This window comes from Xenopus laevis, chromosome 4L (genome assembly GCF_017654675.1).
Source record: "Xenopus laevis strain J_2021 chromosome 4L, Xenopus_laevis_v10.1, whole genome shotgun sequence".
Lineage (NCBI taxonomy): Eukaryota > Metazoa > Chordata > Amphibia > Anura > Pipidae > Xenopus > Xenopus laevis.
The window spans coordinates 24,374,785-24,396,979 of NC_054377.1; the positions used below are offsets into that span (position 1 = coordinate 24,374,785).

The window sequence follows — 22,195 nt, forward strand, 5'->3', positions numbered from 1 at the left end:
GCATATTAACCCAAAACACGCCAGCAGGTTGTTGTCATTAACTTTTATTTATTATTTCAAGGGTGACCAGCAATACAAGGCTTTTGGCTATGTGAACAGGACCACCAGAGAGACCAGGGCTATTGACCACATGCATAATACACAACATGGGGAGGGCTGGAAACTTAGCATTTATTATAAATAATCATCATGTAATAAAACACATTCCAGTAACTCATTTGACCCTCACATACTGGAATGGCAGTTGTTAAAGAAAGGCCTTGGCATATAAGAAAAATAAAATGAGATAAAGGAGGTAGGTTATCCATCAGTTTATAGCCTCTTCCAGTAAGGACATGTGTTCTCTTCATATAACAACGAGTACAGTAAATAATTACATAGAAAATGAGTCGATAAGGGCAAAGGCGCACACTGTGCAAAGTGTACTGGTATCCGTTATTTTTAGTAGCTCCGGGCTTGCAGCCAAATCGACACCATTGGAGCCAAATCAACACCATTGCCATAGCTTTAAAATGTGGCCTCACCCATTGAGCTACAGATAATCAGGGACACCATTGCTGTGCAACAATTAAGCCTAATTTTATATATTTCTTTTCCATGGGTATTAACTATTCATGCATTTTCCCCGAGAGTCTTTTATTATATTAAAGGGCATGTAAAGGCAAAAAAATTAAATCACATTTTTACTTTCCTTAATGAAAAAGAAACCTATCTCCAATATACTTTAATTAAAAAATTATACCGTTTTTATAAGAATCCTGACTGTGTGCAGTGAAATTCTCCCTTCATTTACCGCTGTGGATAGGAATTGTCAGATGGTCCCTAACTGCTGAGCAGAGAACAATCATACTTATGAACAGCAGGGGGAGCCCCCGCCTTACTTCCCACTCAAGCAGCTTTGTTAATGACAATCCCTAAGCAGCCCAGACCACACTGAGCATGTGCACAGTCTTAGTCTTGCAAAGATGTTTAACAAAGTTACAAGATGGTGACCCCCTGTAGCCAACTTTGAAAGCATAAATTATTTATTTGATTAGGCTTGTGGTGCAGTAAGTTCATGTTTATATTTAGTATACAAAATACAGTATTTCTAGCCTTATTCTATTTTAGACTTTACATGCCCTTTAAACTAGCCTTTTAAAGGACCAGTAACATCAAAAAATGAAATTGTTTTAAAGTAATACAAATATAATGCAGTGGTGCCCTGCACTGGTAAAACCATACCTCTCAACATTTTGGAAATAAAAAGAGGGACAAAAAAATTTTTTCCGCATGTAGCGCAGCAATTTTTTGACCACACCCCTTTCTGTGGCCCCACCCCCTAATTATCATGTTTGTTTTACAAAATTTGGCAGGTTATGAAAGTTTGAAAATATTTCTCCTTATCTAAACTGTGTTTTTGTGTCTCAAAATTGTTTCTTTTTCTGGCTGTTCAGTGCAGAGAAAAGACTTTCCAGTACAAATGAGGGACTGCGGGTTGAGCTGTAAAAAGAGGGACTGTCCCTCCGAAAAAGGGACAGTTGGGAAGTATGGACTAAAACTGGTGTGTTTGCTTTAGAAACACTACTATTGTTTATATAAATAAGCTGCTGTGTAGCAATGGGGCAGCCATTCAAAGGAGAAAGTTACACAGCAGATAAGCTCTATAGAACATAATGTTATCTATTATCCACTATTTAACCTGTGCCATATAGCCTTTTTTTCAGTTTCTGCCATTGCTACACATCAGCTTGTTTATATAAACTATAGTAGTGTTTCTGAAGCAAACAGATCAGTTTTAGCAGTGTAGGGCAACTCTACATGATATTTTCATTACTTTAAAACACTTTCATTTTTTGGTGTTACTGTTCCTTTAAATATGTGACTATATGAATGTTTCAAATGCTTACACCAGCCAAATGCTCTTTCCACTCCTGCATTCTTCTCCTGCCATCAATCATCCAAAACAGCTCAGTTTACCTCAGTGTACCACCCACTTGAGCAGTCTTTTAACATTATTTAAAGTGAAAATGAAACTAAAGTCAGCCGGATCCTGGCTCATCTTGCTGCAGCAATTCTATAAAACCTCTGGATCATTAAAAGAATCATTAGTTTGTTTCCTCTTTCTGAAGAAAAGCATGCCTGCCCTGGGACTTCAATTAATCTTTGGCAAAGGAAATTCTACTGGGATAAAAGTCTTGGGATTCTACACCTCCTGACTTCTTTTATTTAACACCCCAGTATTTCCTTTCTACTCTCATTTTTACTGGAAGCTGCTGCTAAATCTTAATGTGGGTACATTTCTGCTGCTATTTTTAATGCTTCTACTGTTTGGAGCAATTTCTTGTTGGAATTTATAAATCAACTTTTGTTTGACTCGTACACATGTTTAATCAGCCGATTCTGGGTATATGTAATTTCATTTCAAATATAAAAAGCATATTTAATTACAATTTTTAATATATTATAGACTTTTTCTAAGACTCATGATCATATAATGTGCTGTATTTATATTTTATGCACAACCAGACTGCTTTTTAGATTTTCTATTTTAGTTGCTAAAAACACTCAGACAGACCTTTTTCAAGAATATTTTTGCAAGATATTATCTAGGACATATCGTTTTTATTTTTGTACTTGCAATTTCTAAGTATGAAGGACGGACATAAAGATATAACTAAAATGAAGAGATCATTGGACACAAAGCATGAGACATGTTTGCCTAATAATGTAAGTATGACAATTTGTATGTTTTTATGTATAACTTTATTTGTAAAGGGCTGTTAAGGAGCCGCAGCGCTGTACAGTGCATAAAAGTACAATGTATATAAAAGTATACATGGGGAGACAAATCACATAATAAATATATACCAAATCATAGGACAAAGAGCTTAAGTGCTATGTGGTAAGAGACATAGGGGCAAATTCACTAAGATGCGAAGTTGCGCCAGGCGCAACTTCGCCGCACTTCGCCAGGCGAAGTTTCGCCAGGGCTCCGCAAACTCACTAAAATCCAAAGTTGCGCACAGGGGTAGCGTAAGGTTGCGAAGTTGCGCTAGCGTTGATTCGCTATATAAAGCGAAGTTGCGCTAGCGAAGGCTAATTTGCATACGGCGCGAAATTCAAATTTCAATGGAGGAACACGTATCTGCACTACAAATGCCTAGAAAACCTTCAAATCAGCACATAAAAATTTTATTTTGCCCTACACATGTGCCCACTGTCTAGGTAAGTTGCCATGAGTCAGGAAATGTAGGGGGGAGGAAGGGGAGCCCCAAAAAAATTTCGATCTTTTTCAGCCTATCACCCATCATGTAGAAAACACGCCAGCGTTTTTTGGGACTTAGAAAAAAAATTTACTTTTTTTGAAACAATCCCTATCTACTCTATTGCGCTTCACCAGGTCTGAGGTGGCGAAGGAAGTCTAGCGTAAAAGGTAGCGTTCACTACACTGCACAAGTTAGTGAATTTGCGTAGTTTCGTCGCTAGCGAAGATTCGCCTGGCGTAAGGTTGCGAAGTTACACTAGCGAAACTACGCCAGCGTTCGTTAGTGAATTTGCGCAGTAGCGAAAATGCCAAACGCTAGCGAATTAACGCTAGCGTTCGGCGCTTCGCGCCTTAGTGAAGTTGCCCCATAGTGGGAAGGAGGCCCCTGCCCTGCAGAGCTTACAATCTAAGTGGATGGGAGGCTAACATACAGGAACAAATTGGAGATGAAAAAGTGCACAAGGTAAGGCGTAGTCAGTAGGGACAGGACTAGGCTAATGTTCTAGTGGTCCAAAAGGTAGACTCTTTTCTTGAAAAGATTAAGAGAGGATTCCTTAAGGAGGAATTCAGGGATGGAATTTCAGAGGTAAGAAGCAGCAAGATAGAAGGGTTTGAGACGAGAGGTGGCAGTGTATATGGATGGTGTGAAGAGAAGGTGGCTCTGAGAAGAGCGGAGAAGACAACCAGGAATGTATAGTGAGACAAGAGAAAGAGAAATGTAGTGAGGAGCTCCTTTGGATGTTAGTAGAAGGGTTTTATATGCAATCCTTTGCTTAACAGGCAGCCACACTAAGGATTTTAGTTGGGGTTGAGCAGGTTCCCTTTTAGGAGAGAGCAGAAGGATCCTAATAGCAGAGTTTAAGATTGATTGGAGGGGAGAGAGATGTGAGTCAGGAAGACCAGTTAGGAGGAGATTGGGCATGGATTAATGTTTTGGCTGTTGTTTGTGAAAGAAATGGGCGTATCTTGGCTATATTGCGGAGGAAGAAACGACAGGTTTTGGCAGTATTATTAATATGGTTAGAGAAGGAGAGGGACTGGTCAAAACCCCTGAGCAGCGTGCTGAGTTAACCGGGTTAATAGTCATGTCATCAATAGTAATGGTGAAAGGGCTCTGTTTGGGTGGAAAGACCATGAGCTCATTCTTGGCCAAGTTGAGTTTGAGGTGGCGTTGGTTCATCCAGGAAGAGATAGCTACTAAGCAGTCTGCGATCTGGGTTTGAACTTCAGAGTTTAGTGAGGGAGTGTCTAAATATATCTGAATGTCATTGGCATAGAGGTGATATTTAAGGCCAAATGAAGATATAAGGTCTCCTAAAGAGAGAGTGTACAAGGAGAACAACAGAGGACCGAGTACAGAGGTACCCCCACATTAAGATGAACAGGAGGAGAGGATTTGTTTGCAAAAGTAACAGAGAAGGAGCGGTCAGAAAGTTAGGAAGAGAACCAGGATGCAGCTTGATTACAGAAACCAATTGAATGGAGAACTTGCATTAGAACAGAATGGTTAACAATATCAAAAGCAGAAGATAAGTCCAGGAGAATGAGAATAGAGTAATGCCCTTTGGCCTTAGCAGCCTGGAGATCATTTGCAACTCTACATAAGGCAGTCTCAGTGGAGTGTGCAGGTCGAAAGCCAGACTGCATAGGGTCATGTAGATTATTGGCAACCCTTGTGTCAGTGACAGTTAGATCCAATATATCTTATAGGCGGGGCTCCCTTTCCTAGCAAATGTATTAGAGCTCATTCAAATAACTTATTCCAGTACAAACAAAATAACTGCCTTTTGCACAAATCCTGCATGTAGAGAGACATGATTTCTGGTGCTTTTAATAGAGTGAGCTCTAATACATCTTCTAGGCAAAAGGAACCCCTCTATAAGATATATTGGATAGGGATGGGTGAATTTATTCGCCAGGCGCGAATTCGCGGCGAATTTGCGCGATTCGCCGCCAGCGAATAAATTCGCGAAACGCCCGCGAAAATTCGCGGAAAAAAATTCGCCGGCGTCAAAAATTTTTTTCGAAAAACGGACGCCGGCGTCAAAAAACGGGCGCCGGCGTCGGAAAAACGGGCGCCGGCGTCAAAAATGAGACGCCGGCGCCGTTTCGCGAATTTTTCGCCGTTTCGCGAAATTCGCGAATTTTTCGGCGAAGCGAAACGGCGCAAATTCGCCCATTACTAATATTGGATCATTCATCTGACACCCACCTGCTGAATGAAAACAGAATGAGGAGAAACAGATGCTGAGAGAGGGATAGTGAAGATAAACTTGATTATTTCAGAACAATGATGTTGAAGGTCAGTGGCATTAACTGTGCTGTACAGAATAGCAGGAGTGGCAAAGGGCAAATAATTCTAGTGAGTCAGCTGGCAGCTGGGATACAGACAGAAGTAAAAGGCAGAGGTTAGGGAAAGGCAACAAACAATTATTATTAGTAATAGGGAGGAGAGTTAAATTACTCTCAATGGTTCCGGGTGCAGGCAAGATTAGGGCAGATTGCAGCGTTGGGGCTAATACTCGGTCTGCATTTTCAGCTGTCAGAGTTCCAGACCTGGTAACCAGGGCTGTATTTAGGTCCAGGGCCACCCTAGGCACCAGACCTTACAGCGCTCCCAACATACGGAAGTGACATCATACACATGGACACGTGTGATGTCACTTCCGGCATACGACACTTCCAGCATTCAGTGCAACAAACTATTTACCCCTCACCCCCCAAGCTCCACTGTTGGGTTTCTGCAAAGTCTAAGTCTCCCACAACTGGGGGAGGGGGATTTTTCTTTCAAAAAATGTATTCAATTATATAGGCACCTGAAAGCCACCCCCCAAAAGCTGCCGTCCTAGGCACAGGCCCTTGGGTGCCTATATATATAGTGAATAAAGTACCCTGCTCTTGTAAAATATAAGGATGTTATAAGTCTCCGAGGAGCTCCATGACCATATTAAAACACAAGAGTTCTTTTATACAGGTCATGGAACTCCAAGATTACTTCTAATATCCTTATATTTTCCAACAAGGGCTACTTTATTTATTATAATACACAAGTTTTAGTGAGTCATGTATTTATAAGGATATAATTTACAGGATATTCATGGCTTTTGTGTATTATATATATATATATATATATATATATATATATATATATATATATATATATATATATATATATATATATATATACAGCAGTGTGTAGCATCCATTCACTGTAAAATCTATTGTAGGGGATTTATGAAAAGACACTTTTTTTCTTTTTATGGTTCTGGTTCCACAACCACCAAGGATGCAAGGAAGCTTTGGTATGACCGCCAGCCTTGAGGAGATGTTACTTCCATGGTTCCCTTTGTGCGTGTCTCCTCCACAAGCCATGGACTTCCACCTAACTAATACTGGATTCACATTTAGATGGGGGACAGCACAAAGAGCCTCAGCTTTAAAGGGCATGTAAAGGCAAAACAATAAAATCCATTTTTTACTTTCTTTAATAAATAAGAAACCTATCTCCAATATACTTTAATTAAAAAATGTGTACAATTTTTTTAAGAAACCTGACTGTATGCAGTGAAATTCTCCCTTCATTTACTGCTGTGGATAGGAATTGTCAGACGGTCCCTAACTGCTGTGCAGGGAAACAATCATACTTATGAACAGCAGGGGGAGCCCCCGCCTTACCTCCCAGCCATGCAGAACTCAAGCAGCTTTGTTTCCCTGTAGAGCAGTTGGCGACTGTGTAGAGATTTGTATTGGATTTTATTTTTGCCTTTTCATCCCCTTTACTGTTTCCAACTCCAGCTGCAGGGACAAATATCATGGAGCCAGATTTAAACAGATAAACTGGGATTCTATTTGGAGGATTATTTTGCGGCAGTCAGTGGTTCTGCAGAGTTGGAGAAAGTTTGTATTAAACAATACAAAAACGATAAAATCCACATTAGATTACAATTACACAGGACCCAGTGCCATTTGCATATTCTGATTATTAATCAATCTTGCTCTATCAGCTTCTGGCAGATATTATCTGACATGTGCAGTTTTGATAATTTATGACGATCCCTAAGCAGTTCACCACAATGATCATGTGCACAGTCTTGGTCTTGCAAAGATGTTTAACAAAGTTACAAGATGGTGACCCCCTGTGGCCAACTTTGAAAGCATAAATCATTTGTTTGATTAGGCTTGTGGTGCAGTAAGTTCATGTTTATGTTTAGTACACAAAATACAGCATTTCTAACCTTATTCTATTTTAGACTTTACTTCCCCTTTAAGCTATAATCTACCAACCTTTTTGTACAAATACAAAATGTTGCAGACCTTATTGGAGAACCAGGTTAATAGTACAAGTATGGGACCTGTTATCTAGAATCTTTCCATAATTTCGATCTCCATGCCAAGTCTACTAAACATGATTTAAACATTATAACAATAGGCTGGTTTTGCTTTCAATAAGGATTCATTATATCTTAGTTTGGATCACGTTCAAGGTACTGTTTTATCAGTACAGAGAAAAAGGAAATCGTGTTCAAAAATTAGAATGATTTGATTAAAATGGAGTCTATGGGAGATTGCCACTGAGATCCAAGATTTGATTTCAGCCAGGGCACCCTCTGTGTAATGTGTGTGTGAAGGTTATAGGGACTGCTTTGAAGGATGTAACATCTCTGTGAAGCAGGGAAACATTTTTGGAACATTTTTGACATAAATAAAGGAAAATAACAAACTGTGCCAAAATGTCTTTCTTATATTTACAAATGTTATTACAGGCAGATGTATCATGTTGTTTTGTCAGCCAGCTCTAAATGTCACCATGACCTAAACCTTAAAAATATATTTGCCATCATTCTTGTCACAGCAGGTCATCTAATTTAAACGTGTTTGTTTTTTGTACTTTTATTGCTATGGCATGCTTACAAGGAAGCAGATTTATGAGAGTTAGGGTGGTGGCAGATGGGGAGATTAGTCGCCCAGCGACAAAACTTCACTTCTTCAGGCGACTAATCTCCCCAAATGCCTTCTTATTCGGGCGACCAATCTCCCCAAATGCCTTCCCGCCAGCAAGAATATGAATCACCGGTGGGGTGGCATAGGAATAGCTTCGGATTTCTGAAGCTGTCTCTCGAGGAAAACTTCGGGTGACTTAAGACGTCAGATTCTTATGCCATCCCGCCAGCAAGAATAAGAATCACCGGTGGGATGGCATAGCAGTGAAGGTTTGTCGCTAGGCACTAATCTCCCCATCTGCCACCACCCTAAAGCTAGCCATACACAAGTTTATAAGTTTATAAGCCCTCCCTATTTTTTCTACTCGACTAATCCCCCCCAAATGCCTTCCAGCCAGCAAGAATATAAATCGCCGTTGGGGTGGCATACGAATAGCTTCAGATTTCCGAAGCTGCCTCTCGAGGAAACTTCGGGTGGCGACTAAACTCCCCAAATGCCTTCTTATTCGGGTGACTAATCTCCCCAAATGCCTTCCCGCCAGCAAGAATATGAATCGCCGTTGGGGTGGCATACGAATAGCTTCAGATTTCCGAAGCTGCCTCTCGAGGAAACTTCGGGTGGCGACTAATCTCCCCAAATGCCTTCTTATTCGGTTGACTAATCTCCCCAAATGCCTTCCCGCCACTCCGCCAGCAAGAATATGAATCGCCGGTGGGGTGGCATATGAATAGCTTCGGATTTCTGAAGCTGCCTCTTGAGGAAACTTGGGTGACTTCAGACTTCAGATTCTTATGCCATCCCGCCGGCAAGAATAAGAATCACCGGCGGGATGGCATACGAATCTGAAGTCCCCCGAAGGCATTTGGGGAGATTAGTTGTCCAAAGTAGTGAAGGTTTGTCGCTAGGCACTAATCTCCCCATCTGCCACCACCCTAAAGCTAGCCATACACAAGTTTATAAGCCCTCCCTATTTTTTCTACTTGTCTAATTTTAATACTTCCATTCATACCTACCACTCTCACATCCTTTCTTACTCCTCTGCAACCCCAATCCAATTCCTTACCATTTGCTGGTATCTACACGCTATGGTACTTTTTACATCCAACCGCAGCATATCAGGACCTACCGTCTTCTACCAAAAATTCATGAGCTCAGTATTAACTTCAGTAATGGGGACTGCGGGCAAAATAGGATTGTTAGATTAGTGAAGGGTAGCTTGTTAAATAATTATCCTTTTCATGCACTCTGCTATGGAAATTACTGAATCCGGTAGAATCTGTGATTTGTTGCTGAAGTTTCAAACAACTTGCAACGTTTTGATATAAAGTCATATCATTGCTGTATACACAAATCTAACCATTTGTTTTAAATGCGCTTTTTTTCCACAGTGTGATATAGACGCAGATATAACTAAGCTCAAGAAAAGAGAGCGGAATCGAGTATCAGCTTACAAGAGTCGGAAAAAACACACCAATCGAGCAGATATACTACATCAGGTACTAGAAGCCAGGCCATTTTTCACGGCCAAGTAGCTTAGGTCGTTTCCATGTTTTTCTCCCATATTAATGAACAAATGTAACAGATCTAAATTAAAACAATATTGCGCAGATAAGGGAATTGTTCTTGGTTTCAACATAATTTTAATACTTTTCCTGTTGACCCAGCCCTGAGTCCCAGATTGCCACTTCAGCAAAGTGAGATGTGATTCCACCAAATACTTGGGGGCAATGTTCCTTCTAAGGTGTGTACCCATATGTGCGCAGACAAATTTTGAAGCCATTGCACACAACAAATTGTGTTTGAAAACACAAAATTTTGTATCAATTCTGACCTGAGCACGTATAGCTGAGAAGTAATTAGAGGGATTGGGAGCCACCACTGTGTCTTTTATGTAATGCTTGGAGGCCTACTTTGGGGTCACAGTGTCATGACATTTTTTAGGCCATGGTGTAATGAAATACTGGGGGGCACCAACCAAGCGGGTGTGTCCAAAAAGTGTAACATGCTACAGGTTAACCCATTTAAAGAACAGGTGCTTATTTATTGAAACAGTAAATGAGACAATATGTCTCTATATGACAAAGTACCATGCGTTACAGTATTACTAATGCATCCTGCACATAGTAGAGCTTTCACATCCGATCCAAAGAGTCAAGTCATTAGCCTATGTGTTTTCACATGCACAGAATATAATGCACTATCCTTTTTCTCTCTCTTCCAGGAATATGAGAAATTAGAGAAAGAAAATGCAGCACTATGCAAGGAAATTCAGAGTTTGCAAAAGGAACAACTGCATCTGACTAAAGTCTTAGAGGAGCATGAACCAGCGTGCTTGCTGCTCACCACAGAAATCATGTTGGAGCTGCTACAGCAACCGGACCTTTGGTCCCCATCAGATAATGAGTTTCCCTTCATTCAATAACCGTGAAAAGACTAAACAATTTACCTAACTGCAGTAAAGCACCAATAATGTAGCCCAAGCCCTTCACCCTGTATTGATGCATCTACTCTTGACTTTGTGCCATCATAGCCAGGCTGAAGATAGTGATATTGTTCTTCCTTTGGTCCAGTTGTACGGATTCCGATTTATTTTTCAAAAAGGAAAAAGAAAATGTTTCCATTAAAGTGACGGTGAACATGCAGTGGATCATTGAGGAGGAGAAAGTACCTAAACAGTTAAAATGCTGCAGATGTCAATCATCCTCAAGGACCTTTTACTGGCTACTGCTACAGAACCAAAATATAAACAGCCACACTCTAAGAGGCAAATTTACTAAAGGGCGAAGTGGCCGTCACTAGAGAAAATTTGCCAGAAATACCATTCGCAGGGACATCGATAATTCACTAATAGAGCATCGCTAACTAAGTTTCGTGCCCTTTCACCAAGCGCATTTTCGCTCAGACGAACGATCGTTACTCCACAAATTCACTAAAGTGCAAATTTTCCATTACGTTACTCTTTTCACCAGAGTTTTCCAGAGTTTATACCTGGCAAATTGATAAGATTAGGCTACATCCTCCTTTATCTTATGTCAGTGACGTCATATCCTGAATGCCGAAAAGTTATAAAAATGAAATAAAATGCTGGCGTTTTTTTATATTTTAAAGTGGGATTGTGTTTAAAAGTTGTAAATATTTTTGTTTTAATATTTTTTTAACTTTTTGAGGGCATGCCACATTTGTTTTAGGCTGGTCTCATGTCTAGGGCATTAGAGGATCTCTTTTGTCTTTATTTTGCTTCCTTGGAGATGTGTAATAATAAGTGGCCACTTCAAGCAATTTCTCCAACATCAAGACATATATATATATGACCTATATGTACCCGGCCTATTCAAATTGAAAGAGTAAGTGTACTATGAATTTTCGTTAGGCAGAAATGAACGTTAGGGAAAGTTTGCTATGAAATGCTCACACTTACGAATTTACGCAAAACTTGAGCTGCTGAGACGTAACTTTGCATCTTCGTGAATTAGTGTATGAGCTGCAAATTAAGGTCTGACGGTGAAGCCTTCCGAATCGAAAATTTGCCCTATACTGAATTTTCCCTGAAAGGGCATGTAAAGGCAAAAAAATAAAATCCCATTTTTACTTTCTTTAATGAAAAAGAAACCTATCTCCAATATACTTTAATTAAAATTTTTTACCATTTTTATAAAAAACCTAACTGTATGCAGTGAAATTCTCCCTTCATTTACTGCTGTGGATAGGAATTGTCAGATGGTCCCTAACTGCTGAGCAGGGAAACAATCATACTTATGAACAGCAGGGGGAGCCCCCGCCTTACTTCCCAGCCATGCAGAACTCAAGCAGCTTTGTTTATGACGATCTCTAAGCAGCCCAGACCACACTGAGCATGTGCACAGTCTTAGTCTTGCAAAGATGTTTAACAAAGTTACAAGATGGTGATACCCTGTAGCCAACGTTGAAAGCATAAATTATTTGTTTGATTAGGCTTTTGGTGCAGTAAGTTCATATTTATGTTTAGTATACAAAATATAGCATTTCTAGCCTTATTCTATTTTAGACTTTACATGTCCTTTAACGCTAAGAGAATTCTAGCTGTAACTGTACCCGATCCACGAACGAACACTCAGTTGCAACTGGTTTTGATGCATTGGATGCAATTGTGGGAAATGCAATGCTGTGCTTGGTCGCAATCATAATAGAATTGTGGAGAGTAAAAAATATTGTACTATGGGTTAAAAAATAGGTAGCGCTTTGCCCTAGATTTCTTGCTACACAGATATATTTGTCATGTTCTTATTAATAAATAACTAGTGTAGTTATGCTGCTAATGCGGAATTATTACTCCTCACAAACACATGTATCCTACTGGGAAATAGCAAGTGTCATTTTATGTTAGCCTTAATTTTTGTTCTGAAGAGTTGAAATTAGCATTATAGTTGTCCTCAAGAACCTACAGCTAAAAACACATCTTGTTCAGGCTTACTGTTTATAAAGGTATGATTTCGAATCAAAGTGGTGGTTCAACTTTAGTTTAACTTTTAGTATGTTATAGAACGGCCAGTTATAATCAACTATTCAATGGACCTTTATATTTCTTTTATTTATAGTTTTAGAATTATTTGTCTTTTTCTGACGCTTTCCAGCTTTCAAATGGGGGTCACTGCCACCATCTAAAAACCAAATGCTCTGTAAGGCTACAAATGTATTGTTATTACTACTTTCTGTTACTCTTCTTTCTAGTCAGTCCCTCTCCTATTTATATTCCAGTCTCCTATTCAAAATCATGCATGGTTGCTAGGGGAATTTGGACCATAACAACCAGATTGCTGATCTCCTATTTATAATCCAGTTGTTTTAGAATATATCTCTTTACATCATACTAAAAGTTAACTCAGAGGTGAACAACCCCTTTAACTCTGGGAAAAGTCACAGAAGAATACATACAATTCATACTATAGTTATACAAGCTATATTTATAAAGCTCCACCTTGTATTTATTTGACTTTTATAAAGAGTCCTACAAACTACAAAAAGGTCTAGACTGATGTTAATATATTTACATATAACTTTATTTTAAGATACAATACAACGTCTACCTCTAATGTATGTTCAGTATGTTTGTGTCTCTTGAATAAACAAAAATAAATAAATGTGGATGTCAGAATAATTCAGTTGTCTATATCTTTAATCATGTCCTCCTTAGTTTCCTCAATCCTCCCTGGGTTAGTAGGGTTGGGACTAGGGTTAGGCAGATGATATTGAATCATCCTTTCCGAGTCCTACCCGAAGGCATGGGCTCCAATGCCCAAGTGTCTCCAAGGAACAGCACGAGTGGGTGGGTCTACCTTCGCCGTAACTAGGGTGAGCCCCACCATCCCCGCTCCACCCAAGGGGTTTAGGGCCATTTGGACTAAAGCTAGGGGGAGTCCCGTCATACTGTGGTTTCTGCTGAAGCTTCCCCCAGGGCATAAGTCATGGCCTGGCGTCCAGCCAAAGGGTCTATGACACCCATATAGGGTGCTCAAACCTCAAACCAGACACAAAAAGGTGCTGGAGTGTGCAGTGCAAGGAAGAAGCAAGATTAAGCAAGAAGTGCATGTGCATTGTGCAAGACCCAAAAAAAAGTGACTCAAGCACCCCTCACGGGAGCACAGAGCCTCTGCTTTCATCAAGCTTCCGCCTTCCCGGCCTAGACCAGAGGACCAAGTGTGTCTCCATTTTCATATGAGTATAAAAACAGATACCTAGCCAAAAGGCCCAGTGTGACAAAACTTGATCTTAGCCAGCCAAGTGGGACCAAGTCTTTTTCCTTCTTCACAGAAGTTCTACCTAGCCAAAAGGCCCAGTACTATACTTGGCAGATAAGGCACTTGCCTAGGGCACAATGGTGGTTGTGTTGGGGCAGAGGTGCAAGGAGAAGTATGAGCGGGGGGAGCATTGCTGAGTGGTGGGTGTTGGGATGGGGAGAGGCGGCAGAAGGGAAGGTCGACACTAGGTCACGCCAAAAGGCTTGCCTTGGATGCCCATATGCATTATCTCAGCTCTGTAGGGCAATCCTCCTTAGTCCCTAGGGCCATACCCCTGTGCTGCTTTCTTGAAAATGGGTCATTATTAGGTGATCTGGGAAAAAGACAGAACAAAGGATGTTTAGAGCGAAGGAGAATATGTAATATTTCCATGCCTCCAGGGAGAAGTGCAAGGGGTACAAGATGCACTGCACATGCAGCAGGTCTCTGTGCTCCATAATTACCTGCTATAATAGGCTGCTATGACATACTACACTGATACATAATAGACTGTTGCAGGCTGCACTCTGTAGTGTAAATATAGGGGTAACAGGTTCCGCAAAAGCAAGATTCGGACTAGGCCTGCGGGACACAGGAAAAAACCCAGAGGGACCTGGACTTCATGGGCCCTGCCAACCCAGATCCAGTCCCCCAACCAGATTGCTCCCTCTCTTATCCCCCAGCCAAACCCAATCACAGGGGAAGAGGCATCACAGTTGCTTTTGCGGGGGAGCTGGGAATGGTGCAAGGTTGAGCACCACAAGGAGGGCCCTTCAGTTCTCATGAATGGCCCTAACAGTCACACTCCCGGTGGGCCCTGGACGCATCAGTCCGACCCTGCCTTCTGGACACAGGGGGCCCCTCAAGAACAAGCGGTTGCAAGGGAGGGCCACAGGTGACCCATTCATGAGAGTGCATAGTGGTGGGGGCCTAAATAAAATAGCTGGGGGACCCAGGAGCCATTGAGTAACAACGCTGGTTGCACAGGTTGCAGTGGAATATTGTGCTGGTGCATAATTGGCTATCATGACATACTGCACTGGCGCATAATTATTTACTATGGAATACTGCACTGGGACACCTACTGTAGGAGATTAAAGGGCATGTAAAGGCAAAAAAATAAAATTGCATTTTTACTTTCTTTAATGAAAAAGAGACCTATGTCCAATATACTTTATTTAAAAAATGTTTACCATTTTTATAAGAAACCTGACTGTATGCAGTGAAATTCTCCCTTCATTTACTGCTGTGGATAGGAATTGTCAGATGGTCCCTAACTGCTCTGCAGGGAAACAATCATACTTATGAACAGCAGGGGGAGCCCCCGCCTTACTTCCCAGCCATGCAGAACTCAAGCAGCTTTGTTTGTTTCCCTGTAGAGCAGTCGCCGACTGTGTAGAGATTTGTATTGGATTTTATTTCTGCCTTTACATCCCCTTTACTGTTTCCAACTTATGAACAGCAGGGGGAGCCCCTGCCTTACTTCCCAGCCATGCAGAACACAAGCAGCTTTGTTTATGGGTTGTTTATAACGATCCCTAAGAAGCCCAGACCACACTGAGCATGTGCACTGTCTTAGTCTTGCAAAGATGTTTAACAAAGTTACAAGATGGTGACCCCCTGTAGCCAACTTTGAAAGCATAAATTATTTGTTTGATTAGGCTTGTGGTGCAGTAAGTTCATGTTTATATTTAGTATACAAAATACAGCATTTCTAGCCTTATTCTATTTTAGACTTTACATGCACTTTAAGTAAGGCAGCATTTTCAAAAGGACCTTAAAGTGATACTGACACTAAAAAATGTTCTTTTCAAAATATCAATCTACATTAAAAGTTACATATCGGTCACTTTGATCATTTTTTGCTGATAGTTCTGCTCCCCAAAAGTCAATGTATAAGAGCCAGGAGGATAACATCTTCAGACACATTGTATAGAAAACAATCTGAAGAATTGGTGATGAAATTCATGCAAAGGGGTTATGATAAAACTGATTTGGTGAGCATCACAAACGAGGTAGGAAAAACTAAAAGGGAGGAATTACTCCAAAAGAGAGCAGGACCACAGAAGAAATTGTGAATCCCCTGTGTAACAACATATGGCCCTCACTTAAACTGGTAGGTAAGAAATCACTGGCACTCAAAGGGCAGGTGCAAGCAGGGACAGTCCGTTGCGTTTTATTAGCATTTTCTGCTAATAAAACGCAAGGGACTGTCCCTGCTTGCACCTGCCCTTTGAGTGCCAGTGATTTCTTACCTACTTTCAGTTGGAGGGTGCCCATCCCTTCGTCACCGTGCACCAGGCAATCAACAAGTTGACAGGGAGTGCGAGAGGAGCTTCTATTTAAACTCCACTAACACTGGCACATATTACAGAATGACAAAATATATGGTAAACTGTTTACTGAAAACCCACTTTCTCTTACCGAAGAGGTAAAAGCATAGGTGATCATCTTCCTAAAACAGATGTGAGGAATAATAAACCCAAAAAAACAATTTCTGAAAGGGTGGGCACCTTCCCCTGCTATAACTGTGGTCACTGTAGTGGAATTATAAAAGGTAACGTGTGTACCCATCCAAGGAAGGGATTTCCCATTGAACTAAAGAATTTCGCTACCTGCAATACGGAAGCGGTGATTTACCTGTTAAAATGCCCATGTGGGCTTGGTTATGTGGACCAAACCTCAAGAGCATGCAGGATTAGACTAAATGAGCACAAAAGCGTGATCAGAAATTTTAAACCTGAAATAAAAGAGAGTGACTCAAAAGCAAGTAAACAGAAAGAGAAAGTCAAAAAAGAAACGCTATTAGCAAAACACTTCCACACACAAAAGCATACAGTGCCGCAAATAAGGTGGCAAATTCTTGAGAAAATTGTGGTACCGCAAGGCAACAAAATGAAGCTGGCCCTTCTCAAAAGGGAAGCGTTCTGGATGTGGAAACTTGAGACTGTACAACCTAAGGGTCTAAATGAGAATTTGTTTTCTGTAAATAACTTTTCCACTTTGATTGACACTTTGTTTCTTTTCCACAGATAATCTTTGCCAGTGGGAAAAATGAATGATAGAGGTAATGGTAAAACTCCCGCTGGTCGAAAGTAGTAAAACCTAATATTTGGTAACCAAGTGTGTTAATATATAGTAACCAAATCGGGATAGAATGGTTCAAATATGCATTTATGCTTGCTTTTGATGTGAAACTGGACTTTGGACAATAATACCAGGACATGGACTTTGAGTGTCAAGTCTCACTTTGGAACACCCTGGTGGATTATGGGTAATTGGGCGGGATTTATGTGTATCCCTATGCTTTAAATGCACAAATGTTCTATCCTGACAAAGGAAGGGTTAATCCCCCCTGAAACATTGATGCACAGGTGGTCACTTTAAATAAAAGGGGTAAGCTCCCCACCTGCAACATACATGGCGTTGTGCTATTCTCTTAAATCTTCTACATTGTTCCATTTTGGTCATTGATGCTTCTATTGCATTATGTATTGCATTATTTTTTTTGGACACTTGGGGGAGTAATGTCACACAATACAAAAGCAGCAACAATTTACAGAGCCGCGCTTCCCCACAAAGAATTTTTCGTGACGGGGGAACCATACAGCAGATCTCCCCCCACAACTGTATGGCAGAGATGGTACTGGATGAAAATTAAGGCTCATTTATCAAATAAAAATTTGAAAAGTGCAATTAGAATTAAAAAGTTAAATTAAAATTAGAATAAAATTATCAAAAAGTGCAAATTAGAATTGCAAAGTGCAATTTAGAGAGCAAAATCACAATGTTTGTACCACAAATGCAACATATTTTTCTCCACAAGTTGCACTTTGAGCAACTGTGTCCACTGCATAATAATTTGCACTATTGTGATTGCACTTTGACGTGAATTGGCAGCAATTGCACTGGATGATGCCATTTCCACTGTTTGGTGCCAAGTATTTAAATGGAATTATTTAAGAGCAATGTTACTGGGTCACTGTAGGGAAAGCTGGAGTTTCTTTGAAGGAGGCTCTATCTCTGAGATTGCCCAGTGTCAAATGCTGCACTTCAGTACAATTCATCCAAACAGATATGCGTGATGCACTTGTGTTTGGCCCCAAAATATGCAAGTCCAAAGAGATTGTTTGGACATAAGTACAATTAATAAACAGTGAACAATGGTAGTTTTAGCATGACCGCAACTGCAGTTGTGTTTGTAAATAAGCCCACAGAAATTGGTGGAATTATTTATAGTAAATTAATTTGAGTAAAATTAAATGCCCTCCCAAAAACTTTCCAATGTACATTAAAAGTTTTCAGTGGATTTAAAAGTATGTGTAAATGAATCTGCTATTGAAAGTCTTTCTAACTGTTTATATCCTCTGCACTACTGGTTGTCCTTTAACAATTTCTGTAACACTGTTTTAAAGAGTCAGAACAACTGAAGATGAAGGGATAAAAAAAATCCTTATAGATATATACCCATTCAATAGATTTAAGCAGGAGAGTGGCAAACATCAATCACTTAAGGTGACTTAAAGGGCATCTAAACGGAAAAAAATAAAATCCCATTTTTACTTTCTTTAATGAAAAGAAACCTATCTCCAATATACTTTAATTAAAAATGTGTACCGTTTTTATAAGAAACCTGACTGCATGCAGTGAAATTCTCCCTTCATTTACTGCTGTGGATAGGAATTGTCAGATGGTCCCTAACTGCTGAGCAGGGAAACAATCATAATTATGAACAGCAGGGGGAGCCCCCACCTTACTTCCCAGCCATGCAGAACTCAAGCAGACTTGTTTGTTTCCCTGTAGAGCAGTAAGCGACTGTGTAGAGATTTGTATTGGATTTTTGACTTTACATCCCCTTTACTGTTTCCAACTGCGGCTGCAGGGACAAAGATCAGATAAACTGAGAATCTATTTGGAGGATTATTTTGGAGGATTATTTTGCTGCAGCCATTGGTTCTGCAGAGTTAGAGAAAGTTTGTATTAAACAATACAAAAACTATAAAATCTACATTAGATTATATGACAACACAGGACCCAGTGCAGTCTGTATATTCTGATTATTAATCAGTCTTGCTGTATCGGCCTTTGGCATATATTATTTGACTTGTGCTGTTTTGATCATTTATGATGATCCCTAAACTGCCCAGACCACACTGAGCATGTGCACAGTCTTAGTCTTGAAAAGATGTTTAACAAAGTTACAAGATGGTGACCCCCTGTGGCCAACTTTGAAAGCATAAATCATTTGTTTGATTAGGCTTGTAGTGCAGTAAGTTCATGTTTATATTTAGTATACAAAATACAGCATTTCTAGCCTTATTCTATTTTAGACTTTACTTCCCCTTTAACATTAAGGGGGTTATTTACTAAAACCTGAATTTATCTCATATTTTTATTAAACTAAGCTTGACTAAACTCTCATCCACCATTTAATCTTATTTATCAATAACTCGAAAAAGTCAGGTCGGGGAAAAAACGCAATAAAACTGAGTGAAAACCTGAATCATACAAATTTTTCAGATTGGATGCCCAAATCACTAGTTTTTTTTAAATTTAACCCTAAATTTTATCTGCCATTGACTTCTACATAACCTTGACAGGTTTGGGATGGTGGATTTTCGGATTTTTTTGCAGTTTAGGGGTATAATAAATCTAGAAAAATTCTAGTTTTTGCCCAAAAAAACCTTGACCAGAAAAAAATTGAGGTTTAGTAAATCACCTCCTAAGAATTAACATTAAGATCACGTCTTGAGCTTCTGTACCAGCCAGAGGAGCGTGCCTCCAAAATGTTCCCAGTAGATCCTCATACTCTTTTCTGCTGGTTCACATTCTCCGTGCGGCTGCCCCCTCCTGAGTTTATGGACTGATGTACGATATACTGTATTAGGACAATATAAAAGGATGACACAAAGCTGATAAATAATTGTTCAGATTCACATTACCAGGCAGCACAGTATACAATTCTGCATTAGAATTTATTAATTATCCATAGAATCAATACCTATGATAAATGTAACCTCACTCTAATGTGATTTTTGACGATCTCTATGCTTAGTTCCTCACCAGCATCCTATGGCAAACTCCTAAAGGTGTGAATCATTACTTGATAAGGCTGCTGAATCTCTAAGCTGGAACCGTAAGCTCAGTATATAAAATACAACATTTCTATCCATATTCTTCTTTTAGGCTTTACTTCTCTGTTAACACATTTGAAGAACCATAGGTTGCCATAACAGTTTTAGACTGAATTTGTGTTGAATGTTTGTTCTCTCCTACCTCACTTTATTTGTGCCATCGCACTTCTTCCCTTAAAGGGGAAGTAAAGTCTAAAATAGAATAAGGCTAGAAATACTGTATTTTGTATACTAAATATAAACATGAACTTACTGCACCACAAGCTAAACAAATACTTTATGCTTTCAAAGTTGGCTACAGGGGGTCACCATCTTGTAACTTTGTTAAACATCTTTGCAAGACTAAAGCTGGCCATAGATGTTGAGATTTTTTAAAAGATCCGATCATCATCGTGAGACCATGATTATCTCGGAACGATCGTACGAATTGACTCTAAAAAGACCAATTTGCCAGGAAAACAAAGGGTAGCTGCCTGCTTGGCCCTGCAGACATAGATAGATTGCACTGGGACCGACAAAGATTTTTTGACCTGGCCGATCAATTTCCTGACAGATGTCGGCCGAAAAATCGTAAGATGTTCATTCAAATCCAACTAACCGCACGATAATTTCGAAGGATTGGTCGGACTTCACTAAAATCGGTCGTTTGGCAAGATAAATCTTTGTGTCTATGGGGACCTTTAGACTGTGCACATGCTCAGTGTGGTCTGGGCTGCTTAGGGATCGTCATAAACAAAGCTGATTGAGTTCTGCAGGGCTTGGAAGTAAGGTGGGGGCTCCCCCTGCTGTTAATAAGTATGATTGTTTCCCTGCTCAGCAGTTTGGGACCATCTGACAATTCCTATCCACAGCAGTAAATGAAGGGAGAATTTCACTGCATACAGTCAGGTTTCTTATAAAAACGGTACACATTTTGTAATTAAAGTATATTGGAGATAGGTTTCTTTTTCATTAAAATATAGAGTCCCAAAGTTCAATTGGATTCACCTTCTATTATAGATATTATTCTTTTTCATTAAAGAAAGTACAAATTATGAGATTTTATTTTTTTGCCTTTACATGCCCTTTAAAGAAGAATTCAACCCTAATGTTAAAAAACCCCTAACCTACATAGACCCCCCTCCCTCCTCCCCCCCAGCCTAAGTGTTACTCCGGGCAAATGCCCATAACCTTCTGGGGGGTCTATGTAGGGTAGAGGGATAGGGTTTTTTTTTAACTTTAGGGTTGAATTCTCATTTAAAGGACCAGTAATATAACATTTTTTTTTTAAAAAATCGTTATTATACAACGGAAAAAAACTTTATTAAGAAATAACTTACTGGAACTCTGCTTGCGCTCCTCTTCAGAAAAAGGCGATCCAGCGATCCATCGTGCATGCGCTCGATTTCTCCTCCCTGCCTTCCTTATAGGAGATAGCCAGGGAGGAGAAATTGAGCACCGCACAATGGATCGTCGCCCTCTGTAGGTAAGTTATTTCATAATAAAGACTTAGCGATTTCAAAGTTTCATTTGTCTTTGTGGTTTTTTTTCGTATACTAACAGTTTTTTTTTTTAAATTTGATTTTACTTGTCCTTTAACAACTTCTCGTCATATTCTCTCCATCTCTACTTTCTACAGAAGATTGAACCATCTTAATCTTTGCTAACTCCCCTGTTTCATTTTCCATTAGCGCATATTTTCCTCAAATGACAACATAACTGATTCCCAAACCACAGCTGATTAGCAAACAGAAAGCCTAATCCGGCTGCACTGCCTCCACACCCTGTCCCATGAGATGGAATTTCCACTCTCCTCATTACAACAGGTTTTTTTTTCTTCTATGGGAATCAGCCTGCTTAATATTCCTTCTTTTCCACCCTCCAGCAGCATTTGTCTTTATAGTAACAATGATGTCATTTGGCTGTGTCAGTTTGCAGAAAATGGCAATGTTTTTCCTGTTTTTTTGCCTCATTCTTGCTTTATAGAATCTGATATACTGTATATTATTTTCTATGCTGTTTCTTCCCCTCAGCTGTGGGAAGGCTTTCATGCACAGTTTTAAAGGGGTTGTTCACCTTTACATTAACTTTTAATATGATGTAGAGAATTATATTATGAGACAATATGGGGCCCATTTACT

At 39.8% G+C, this 22,195-nt stretch overlaps 1 protein-coding gene across 1 annotated transcript; it reads left to right on the forward strand.

The window, feature by feature from the left end:
• Positions 1–1,795: 1,795 nt before the first annotated feature.
• LOC108713883 (basic leucine zipper transcriptional factor ATF-like 3) lies at positions 1,796–11,285 on the forward strand. Its single transcript, XM_018257567.2, has 3 exons — positions 1,796–2,709; positions 9,577–9,684; positions 10,410–11,285. The coding sequence occupies exons 1-3, from the start codon at positions 2,632–2,634 to the stop codon at positions 10,608–10,610; spliced, it is 387 nt and encodes a 128-aa protein (XP_018113056.1). The 5' UTR covers positions 1,796–2,631; the 3' UTR covers positions 10,611–11,285.
• Positions 11,286–22,195: the final 10,910 nt, after the last annotated feature.

Excerpts from the sequence above, each read along its gene's own strand:
- LOC108713883 (XM_018257567.2), top strand. The coding sequence starts at position 2,632 with ATGAAGGACGGACATAAAGATATAACTAAAATGAAGAGATCATTGGAC. Across the intron at positions 2,710-9,576 it reads AGACATGTTTGCCTAATAAT|TGTGATATAGACGCAGATAT; the intron begins GTAAGTATGACA and ends TTTTTTCCACAG. Across the intron at positions 9,685-10,409 it reads GAGCAGATATACTACATCAG|GAATATGAGAAATTAGAGAA; the intron begins GTACTAGAAGCC and ends TCTCTCTTCCAG.